The 11,337-nt window shown below is 45.5% G+C and overlaps 1 protein-coding gene across 1 annotated transcript; it reads left to right on the top strand.

The window, feature by feature from the left end:
* Window positions 1-610: 610 nt before the first annotated feature.
* LOC127675505 (protein EOLA1) lies at window positions 611-4,112 on the top strand. The gene is made up of 3 exons (XM_052171596.1): window positions 611-874; window positions 2,605-2,877; window positions 3,583-4,112. Exons 2-3 carry the CDS (start codon window positions 2,625-2,627, stop codon window positions 3,828-3,830), a joined length of 501 nt encoding a protein of 166 aa, XP_052027556.1. The 5' UTR covers window positions 611-874; window positions 2,605-2,624; the 3' UTR covers window positions 3,831-4,112.
* Window positions 4,113-11,337: the final 7,225 nt, after the last annotated feature.

The raw sequence follows: 11,337 nt of genomic DNA on the forward strand, positions 1-11,337 counted from the left end.
GTGTAGCATCGAGGGCTGGGAGGTGGAAGTCGGGTGGGTGGAAGAACTCCCTCACAGAAGCAGGGAGGGAGGATGGGATAGGGGCTATCCGGGAGTGGGGGAAACTGGAAAGGGGATAACATTTGAAAAGTAAGTAAAGAATATATCTAATAAAAACAAAAAGAAGTAATGGGCATTCCCAACCTCTACCAGGTGCTCACAGCCCCACTCCACCCCAATGCCTCACTTCAGGACTCACACAGCTTGCCCAGGGACCAATTTCAGGCCCCTCCCCAACAAGCCTCTTCCCTCATAGCCCTTCCCTCCCGCTCCTCCTGCCGCAGTGTGCCCTACTCCCTTCCGTGGATTTTGGCAGACTCCTCCGACTAAATCCCTCATTCCTTTTCTCACTTCTTTCCCTTCCCAGGCGTCTATTAAAGACCCTGACACAGCTTTATTTGCAAGATTGCTTTAAGAAAACGGTGTCTCCTAGCATTTGATGTAGCTTACTGCTCAATTATGCAAGTCCAGACCTTCCTTTCCCGGTTGCAGAGTGCCTGTAGTTCTAATTGGCTGAGAATGTTTAGACGTGTGAATGGGCGTGGTGTTCGTACTTACGTACTTACGTAAATTGTGTGCGTTCAGGCGTAGGATCGGCTCTGTTTTGGGGGTCTGAAAGCAGTCAGAGTTAAAGTCCCAGAGCGCCAATTACTATTGTGGCAGTAACCAAATGCTTTCTTTTCTTTTATAGCTGACGTTATCCTCCACCCACGCTTAGGAGCCTTTGGTACTGGCGGCCTCCCGGGAACACTGGAAGACAGGACTGGATGTAAATTGGAATCTACTGAATGATAAGTGGTAAAGCTGAGAGACCCACAGCACCCAAAGGACACAGGTAAGCTGTTGATTCGGAGCCTGCGAGCTTGCCCGCATCCCCTCTACCCCATTGAAGGCACCCTCCTCCAGCTTCCCTGACTGCTGGGCCAGCCGAAGGCTGGTCTTTGCATGCCCCCATCTTGCCAGTATTTGACTGTCTCCTAAGTGATGTATTGTGGATGCAGGCGGATAAAAACCATATGTGCTGCTCCAGGCCACTGCTTCTTCCTTACTTTTAGGCTACAAACTCACTGAAACTCCAGACTATGAGACCTTTGGTATTTTGCCCAGTTTAATATACCAGATCGCATTGAAAGCACTGGGATTTGCTAGACCTGAGCATTTTCATGCAATCACATTCTGTGTGGCATCATTTTTCTCCTGTTAAGTTGCATGTTTGGCTTAATAATGGGAACCAGTTGCAGAATTAACTTTCTACATCAGGCAGTTCTTGTCCCAGACAGAAAATGACCTTCCCACTGGCGTGATAGCAGAATCAAGCTGAGTGAGATGCACATGTGTAAGACCAGCCCTAACTCTTGTTGATCTCTCAAGCTTGCTGAGTAGAAGTCTTTCCTGTTGCCAGTAGCCAACATAACTAAGTTTCACTTGATGTTTTCTCCTTTATTTGCCTTCTGCTTATGCAAGTAAAGAAGCAGAAACAAGCCAAAAAGAGCAGCTTCTTCATCCACAGAACGGGTTTATCTGCAGTACCATGAAGAAGGGCATTCAGTTGTTTTGGTTACAGGGCAGTGAATGACATGGAAAGAGGTCAGGTGTTTAGTGTGGGCAGCCAGATTACAAGGAATCCTGAGGATTCTTGTGAGATGGATGGATTCTGGGCTGGTTGGGACATGAGCCCTTGGCAGGAATAATCTAGATAATATTCCAGACATGCCCACAGAACAACCTGATCTGGAAAGAAAGGATTATGTTCGTTTATAGGTTATAGTCTGTTATTGGGGGAAGTCAGGGCAGGAATTCAGTCTCTGAGAGCCCCAGAGGTCCAGGTTAGTTGACTCTATTGGTCTTCCTATGGAGTTCCTATCTCCTTCAGGGCCCACAGTCCTTCCCCCAACTCTTCCATAAGAGTCCCCAAGTTCCAACGACTGTTTGGCTGTGGGTCTCTGTATCTCTGAGTCAACTGCTGGGTGGAGCCTCTCAGAAGACAACATGCTTCTGTCTGCAAGCAGAACAGAGGATCATTAACAGTATCACAAATTGGTGCTTCCTCTTGGGATGGGTCTCAACTGGCCCAAATGGGCCATCCCCATGCCTGCATTTCTTGTAGACAGGATAAATTTGGGGTCGAAAGTTTTGTGGGTGGGTTGGTGTCTCTATTGCTCCACTGGGGCTCCTGCCTGACAACAGGAAGCAGCCTCTTCAGGTTCCATGTCCCCAGTGCTGTGAGTCATGGCTAAGGTCAACCCCATTGATTCTTGGGTGCCTTCCATATCCCAGGTCTATGTCTAGTCCTGGAGATGCCCCACCACATCTCCACGCTCCTGTCAGTTACATATTTTCATTCATTCTTGAGGACATCTGGTCATCTTTCCTGTACCTCCCCACACCTGATCCTGAACATTCCCACTCATAGGCTCAGAGGTTAAGAGCAGGACGTTATTAATCTGTGACAGGAAACACATTGAGTTCAGTGGAGTTTCGGGGCACATGGGAATCATCTGGGGAAGGCAAGATCCAATGGATGTGAGCCTGAAGATCTGAGCTGTGATGTGTTTCTATTTTTAGGCCCAGAGACTCTAAGGAAAATGAAGTTTCCCTGCCTATCTTTCCGGCAGCCCTATGCTGGTTTAATCTTAAATGGAGTCAAGACTCTTGAGACACGTTGGCGTCCCTTGTTGAGCAGCCTTCAGAAATGTACCATTGCTATCCACATTGCTCACAAGGACTGGGAAGATGATGCATGGCAGAAAGTGCTGGTGGAGAAGTTGGGGATGACATGGACACAGATTCAGGGCTTACTACAGGCGGGAGAAAAATATGGCAGAGGAGTGATAGCTGGTAAGTGAGGCTGTACCAAATATGATGGAGAAAATTCCAACAGGATCCTGCTTGATAGATTGGTGGCACTATTTTGCTGTTAGCTAGAGGGCAGGTTCTAAAGTTTCCAAAAAGCCTCTCTAAGGGCTACCAAAGTCACTTGAATTGGGTGAATAGGTCTGGGTTCCACAGACTCAGTTACCTCTTAACTCTAGGCCTCATGTAGCATTGGACTGTGTGTGCATGAATATGTGCAAAAGGCATGGCCTATGACAGCATAGACACCGAAAAAGTGGAGTGTTGTCTAGAGTAAAGCTGTCTGCATGGCTTCTAATGCCTATCACAAGGACCTTAGGTAAGACGCCAATCAACATCTAATCCCGTCACCTGCTGACCTAATTGGAAATCTTATTGACTATAGGCTTCCTGGACGGGGCTAGCTCTCTTGCAGGAGGTAAATATGAGCCTTAGTAGTATGCGAGAATGTGACTGCCCCTTAATGCAGGACTCACTGAGCATAAGCCACCCTCTTCTTTTTCCCAAGGCCTGTGTGTGGCTGTCTCACCCAGTATTCCCTACTTCAGTTGGTCATGTTCCCAGTGTTCAGTGACAAAAAACCAATTTCCTATTATTTTGATTATACCCTATTAGTTTACGCTATAGTCATAAAGATAACCTTGTTGTATAAAAGACACTACATCTGTATATTTCTATCTTTGTGCCCAGGACTTATTGACATTGGAGAGACTTTTCAGTGTCCAGAAACCTTAGCGGCTGATGAGGTTGTGGAACTGGAAACTCAAGCTGTGCTAACCAACCTGCAGCTGAAGTACCTGACTCAAATTTCAAACCCCAGGTGGTTACTGGAGCCCATACCTAGGAAAGGGGGAAAGGATATATTCCTGGTAGACATCCCAGAGCACCTGATCCCATGGGAGAAAGAATGGAGCAGTGACTGCTCTGAAAGCAACTGAATAATGGCTCTGCCAGTAGACCATCATAGTATACATCTCCAAATCTCAATCAGGGTGAATGAAATCCACTCCCACAGAGCACAGCTCACTAGGTGCTGTTCCCAGACTGCTCTGCCCCCATGAAGGGGGTGGCAGTGAAGACATCCCTCATGCTGTGGCTACAGAGCCTTGAGAACTTTGGCCTTTGGGGAAAAGGAAACCTTCCAGAAAATGATATTTTGCTAATGTTCACTTTAGTCCTGCTATTTTCTGGATTGCACAAATAAATCTGTTAATGGTTAAGTGTTTAGTGTCTCTGCTCCTTTTCTCCTTTCCCATGTCTTTATTGCAGTCAAATCTCATATAGTGTATGAACAGCATCCAGGGAGCCATGTGGCAAGTCTGGGACCAACCACTGAGTTGACCCCAATGCACTAAGTCTGTGATGAAGAGGGAATCAAATGAAGAAAACCAACAGCGGTCCATCCTTGCTCTTACTCTGTGGAGACAGTCCCTCAAGCAACAAAAAATGGGTGACACCCAACTACTTTTTACCTAGAGAATCCTAAAGATTACTCAGGTAGCATGAAGTTGAAGTTTACGTATTAGATGGTAGTGTTTCTCTTGTAGCAAATTTTTAAACTTTTTTTTTATTTCTTCTCACATATATCTTGACCTCAGCTTCCCCTCTCTGCTCTCCTCCCAATCCCCCAAGCACACACCTTTCTCCCAGATCTACTGCTCCTCTCTTTCTATTCAGAAAATAACAGGCTTCTTAGCTATATCAGGCAAACATGTCATAATAAGATAAAATAAGACTAGATACCTTCCCTCATATCAAGGCTAGATGATGCAACCCAGTAGGAGGAAAAATCCCAAGAGCAGGTAAAAGAGTCAGAGAAAGCCACTCTCTCACTTAGGAGTTCCACAATCACAGCAAGGTAAACAACCACATGGATGGAGAGGACCTGGATCAGACCCATGCAGGCTGCATGGTTGCCAATTCTGTTTCTATGAGCCCCACTTACTTGGTTTGGTGTGTCATTTGAGGCAATATTTTTAAGCATATGCCCTACTTACTATTTGGGCTATGTATCAATAACTTTCAAGATATATTACATAGTCATGTTGTGGGAAACTAAAGCCAGAGCATTAGCTGGATACCAGAAAAATCATATTTATATTGACTGGGATTGGGGATCCAGGAGAATGCACATGTGCCTGCTGTGACACTGCAGCTGCTTCTAATAGGAAGGCAAGGTGAACTCAAGGGAACAGAAGAGAAGAACACAGGAACAATACAGATAGACTGCACACAAATTCCAGGCTCAAGATCATTATTTTACATCCATGGGATCTGTTTTTATTTAAAAAGAACTAAAATTGATCCATTTCCATAAAAAATGATTTGTCTCAGTCTGTAATGGACCCTAAGTTCAAGAACATGTTTTGTTTTTGAACAGCACAGAGATTTTACAATTGTTTTCTGAGTATTGTTCCTCTCTTTCCTCTTCCTCCACATCTTCATCCTCCTGCTGCTCTTCTTCTGCAGTGTTCTCCCTTATAGATATGGCTAGAGGGAAGCTTTCAGGATAGATCTGCTTACCTTATACACGGACATCATGGCGCCATATCTGAGGTTCCACGAGGGGCTGCTGGGCACATTCCCAGCCACTTCCATCTCAACAGTAGCTGATGGGCAATCTGTATCATTATTTGAAGAGCCGTCTTTCCATGGGCTACTTGTCTCCTGAGATGGAGAGTTGTCTGCGGCACTGACAGGGATGTTGCTCTTTCTAAATGTACAAGAAGGAAGGGTTGCCTGCAGGTGTCTCTTTGTTACTAAGTGCCTGCTGGCCTCTCATGCCATCTTCCTTGGCCTTATGTAAGTTAACTGTGGGGAATGTCTGGTAGGGAAAACCTTCATCTTCATGGGACTGAGCCCTGGCTCCTCAGCACTTGTGAGATGAGATTGCGCCCCACACACTTGAGCCGTTTCCCCCTTTGCTCCTCTCAATATTCTCCAGGAGCTCTGGCTTGTCCTTCTGGAAATTGCAGTTACAATAGACCTGAAATGAAATGAACTAGGTTAGCCAGTTCGAAATGCAGCTAAAGTGACCCCACCACATTCTACTGGTCTTTCCTGGGATGGAGAAAATGGCTGAGGTGGCTGGAGAGAGGTGATGTGTGCTGCAGCAGGACCCCCATAAAGAGCAATGACTCATCAGTAAAGATGGCGAAGTATGTGTGTGTGTGTGACATTAACTGCCTTCTCAGAGCCCGCCTGCCCGCCTTCCCACCTGCTTGCCCACCTGCCTGCTTGCCTGCCTGCCCGCCTGCCCGCCTGCCTGCCTACAGATGTCCAAAGGACAGTCTGGAGTTTAATGTCAAAGTCTTTTACGTTTACCTTGTGGTAAACAGCATCCCCGGCCATATGAGGGGATTGAAACACATCATTCTTGGGGTGTGCAGAAAGGAATCCATTCTCATCACAAAATATGGGAGACAAAAAACTGTGTACTTTACCATTGCTTTCCTGTTGTCTCCAAAGCACAGTGCAGAATCCTCTGGGCAAATCTTTCTGGACCCATGCAAGTTGAGCTGGCAAGTAAAATCTTCAAGCTTTCCATTTCAAAACTCTTCCCTATACTCCATGATGAAGGACCTCTCTCTGAAGTATGTCTGCCTCCATGGTTATAGTGTCTCTGTCCTTACTCCAGTTCACGGATTCAAAGGCTTTGCTGTGTGCTATTTCATCCACAGCTTCCTAAGGAAGGGAAGACTCAGGAGGTCATTGTCACCTTCCACCTTGGCTGTAGGTTGGCTTTGGTCTTCAGGATGGAGGCTCTCATGTAAGGCTGGATCTGGTGCACTGACTAGGTCACCATGTCCTAACAAACCTTTCCTTGTATAAACCCATGGTTCAGATGAAGAATTGGATGGTGTCCCTCTGCCAGACCCTTGTCCAACAGGCAGGTCCAGCTTGGTGGCACAGTGTTCATCCACACTCCTACTGGCTATCAGTCATTTTCTGGACTGCAAAGCTGGCACAGTGTGCATCCATAGTCCAAATGGCCATCACTTGTTTTCTGAACTGCAGAGCACGAAACAGCCCTCAAGATTGTCCAGACTGCCTATCCTTCCACTACAGGTAGCCCACATCTGATAAAGTCATCACCTTCTCTGTCACATGATATCAAAGGTGACCCACAGACACTCAGGTGAAAGAGCCTGTGTCAGTGTGTGGGAGTAGTCAAAAAGTCAATAAACTTGAGCACATTTCCAGAATAGGCCCCTGTCTCCTGACAGGCATATGTAGCTTATCTTTCATGAAGTGACAAACAGATAGTATTCCTTCTCCCACTCCTCAAGGGGTGGAGGGGACAACAAGGGGTGGTCTGTTCCTTCTGCTCCTGCTTTGCTCACAGGCCAGCCTGACAAAAGTCCAAACTTCAGCTGTACCAAGACTGCTCAGCTAACATAGGCTGCTAGGGGAATCTACCTTCAAAGCAGCAGTTTGATCTAGCCTTGCTTTCAGCAACTACCTGTCCCTCCTCACACCCCTTTCTTGGTCTGGCATTGGTCTGTTCCAACTGCTCCTGCTGGCTGCTTGTGTCTGTTCACATAGGTCCTAACGTGCATCACTACAAGATGGGCATGATGGCTCCAGAGCAGTGCTCTGCCCAAGTAGGACAAACTGAGTGTACTTTATTCTATGCACTTATGTATAGAATTAGATTAGAGGGGCACATGTCCTTTGAATTTCCATGGTTACCTCTGCTTGTCACCAAATCTTGTTCTGGGGGGCATAATACAATTGGCACTAGCTTCCTTCTATTCTCCAAAGATGACATTTTTCCTGTTCGGTGACACACTTGATACTGTGGCCTGATTTATCCACATTTGATAATCCTGAGGAAAGTTCCTACTTACTTAGCCCAAAGGAACTATGGTAATTCAAATGTGAAAGGTACCAGGGTGCCACTGGTGATCAGATGAGTGTGTGAATGTGTATGAAGTAGGGTGGGAGGCCCAAAATGAACTCACCCTCCACCACAGGTGAGTGACACAGAATGAAGTTGTCTTATGGTTTCACTGCTGTGACCAGACACCACAGCCAAGGCAACTCTTATAAGGACAACATTTACTTGGGGCTGGCTTACAGGTTCATAGGTTCAGTCCATTATCATGAACACAGGAACATAGCAGCATCCAGGCAGGCATAGTGCAGGAGGGACTGAGAGTTCTAAAGGCTGCTAGCAGAAGACCGACTTCTAAGCAGCTAGGATGAGGGTCTTTATTAATATTTATTTCATGTATATGAGTACACCACTGCTCTCTTCAGACACACCAAAAAAAGGCATCAGATGCCATTACAGATGGTTGTGAGCTACCATGTGGTTGCTGGGAATTGAACTCAGGACCTCTGGAAGAGTAGGTGCTCTTAACCACTGAACCTTCTCTCCAGACCTAGGATGTGGGTCTTAAAGCTCATACCCACAATGACACAGCTATTCCAACAGGGCCACACCTTCTAATAGTTCGACTTCCTGGGCCAAGCATATACAAACCATCACATTCTACTCCCAGACCCACATAGGCTTGTCCAAACATATGAGTCTATGGGGGCCATACCTAAACATATCATAATGCAAAATATGTTTTGTCCAACTTCAAAAGTCCCCATGGTCTATATCAGTCTCAACACTGTTAAAAGTACAAAGTTAAAAGTCTCTCCTGAGATTCATCCAATCACTTAACTTCAATCCCTGAATCAAGACGGGAAACCAGCTGGGAAAACTCCAAACTCGACATTTCCATAGCTGATGTCAAAACAGTCTTCACATCTCCAACTCCTCTTTCATCTTAGTTGACTGCAACAAATTTCTTTTTCCTGGACTAGTTCCACTCCCTGTTAGCAGTTTCCCCCACAAATAGCCCACAGCTTTGGCATCTTTAACATCTTGGAGACTCCAAGGCAACTTCTATGTAACAGCTTCTCGTTCCAATGTCTGGAATCCACACATGATCTTCTGGGCTTCTCCAAGTGGCTGGTGTCTCTTGTGTGGCTCTTGCCTCTATAGCACTCTAAGCTCAGGTTGATCCACTCCACTGCTGCTACTGCTCTTCATGGTCAACCCATGGTACTGGTATCTCCAATACACTGTGGTCTTCCACTGCAACTTGGCTTCACCAATAACCTCTCATTGTCTCTCTTCATGGTGCCAAGCCTCAACTCCTTTGCATGAACCCTTCAGTCCTGGGCCATCAACTGCAACTGAGGCTGCACCTTCACCAATGGCTTTCCATGGCCTTTCACAGTGCCGAAACATAGCTACTCTCCATGACCACACCATGCTTCAAAACCAGCACCATCTGGGTGACTCTTACACATTTCTAAATACAACTACAGCATGTGATAAAACCTTGGCTATTTCTGGAACACAGCTTCTGTGTGCTCTCATAAACCACTTCCCAGAAGATTTCCCCCCAAGATGTTGGTCTCTTTTAATCACCACTAATTTCTTAGCTCCATCTAAACAGCATCAATTGTCCCAGTAGTCTCCTCTTGACAATAAATCCAGAGCCACATGGCTGAAGCTACTGAGTTCTGCTGATTGCAAGAGTGGAAAATGGACCCCTTGTTCTATTACATTATTACTACCTTCCTCGTCTCCAACTCCTTCACAGCCTAAGCTTGGCTGTCCTGGATCTTGCATTGTAGATTGAGCATGAACTCAGAGATCTGCATGACTGTCTTTTGGCATTAAAGGTGTGTCCCACTATGCCTGGATTTCAGCTTTCCTTAACCTAGAATGTGCTCTGTCTCAGTCTGTTCTTGAACTCAGAGATCTGCTTGGCTTTATCTCCTGGGATTAAAAGTGTGTACCAACATTCCTGGAAATTAATTTAGCTGGGTAGGACCTTGACCCAAAGTCCCACTCCCTTAATTTGTCCCTTGAACACAGGGTTCAATTCCATTTCACCTCCTGGTGCCCATTTAATACTCAAAATGTATGTTATTTTCCCTTTCTTAGCTTGCTATGCTTGTTAAAAACACTCTTCATGAGACTTAATCAGAGAACAAAGTCTCTGACGGGTATTTCTGCAACTTCCTTTGTCAGTGCAGTTAATCTGAGTCTCTTCATCTTAGCCTCATGCAGACTCTTGAGACAAGGGCAAAAAGTATCCATATTCTTCACAAAATAGCACAAAACAGTCTCTGTACCACATACTGAAATTCTCCACAGAAAACTCCTGGGTCAGGTCTGCCCAATTCAAATCACTCTCAGTAACAAAGTCTTCCAAATTCCTACTAGGATGTCCCATCAAGCCCCACTTAAAGCATTAAAACTGATTTCCAAATCCAAAGTACCCAAATCCAAATTTTTCCAAACAAAAGCATAGTTAGGCCTATCACAGCAATACCCAGTCCTGTTACCAACTTCAGTCTTAGTTAGGGTTTTACTAGTATGAACAGACACCATGACCAAGGAAACTTTTATAAGGACACCATTTAATTGGGACTGGCTTACAGGTTCAGAAGTTCAGTCCATTATCATCAAGGCCGGAACAAAGCAGCATCCAGGCAGGCATGGTGCGGGAGGAGCTGAGAGTTCTACATCTTCATCTGAAGGCTGCTAGTGGACGACTGGCTTCCAGTCAGCTAAGGTGAGGGTCATAAAGCCCACACCCACAGTGACACGCCAACTCCAACATGGCTACACCTACTAATAGTGCCACTACCTGGGCCAAGGATATACAAACCATCACAAAAGTCATGTAGTCTTTAGTATCAGTCTATGTAGGGATATACAGACTTGCATTGGAAAGCCACAACCCAGACCAAAAGGGTTCCTCTCTTTATTATGGGATTCATTCTGACCTCTCTGAAAAACAGCCTATGGTTTCAAGCTCGTAAGGTTGGGGTAAGAGAGTGGAGCAAAGAAAGCTTTTCTCACTTTATCTCAAAGAAAGAAGTGAGGACTTGAAGAAGATTCTGCACCACATCTTTCAGCCCAAGGTCACTCTACACAGTAGGTTTGGCACAGGTCTAGACACAAGTTTGCTCCATTGGGATGGGACTTTTCCATACTTTCTAAGAACTGTGATTCTGGGGCTGGTGAGATGCCTCAACATGTACAGCCAAGCTTCACACAGCCATGTTCTCTAGACAAAACCAACATGGCGGTGGGAGGACTATATCTGTGTGTTTCCTATTAAGAAACTGCACTAAAGGGGCAAGAAATGAAACACAGCCCACTGGAATGTCCCTGGTGATGGCTTAGAGTTCTTAGATTTCACTAATGCAAACTTTGTCCCTTACTAACACAACAATATCTCCCCCACTCTTTTTTTTTTTTTTTTTACAGATTTACTTTGTTTTTTTTCTTTTTCACTAACTAAGAAAATGTTTTCAATTGGAAAAGAATTACATCAGTTCTCAACTGCCTCTGGTCCTTCCCAGTTACCCTCCTTCCTGGCCCTCAGTTTCCTTCTCTAAAGCCCCTTGAAGGTTTTTTTCCTC

The sequence above is a fragment of the Apodemus sylvaticus genome, chromosome X, assembly GCF_947179515.1.
Source record: "Apodemus sylvaticus chromosome X, mApoSyl1.1, whole genome shotgun sequence".
Taxonomy (NCBI): Eukaryota; Metazoa; Chordata; class Mammalia; order Rodentia; family Muridae; genus Apodemus; species Apodemus sylvaticus.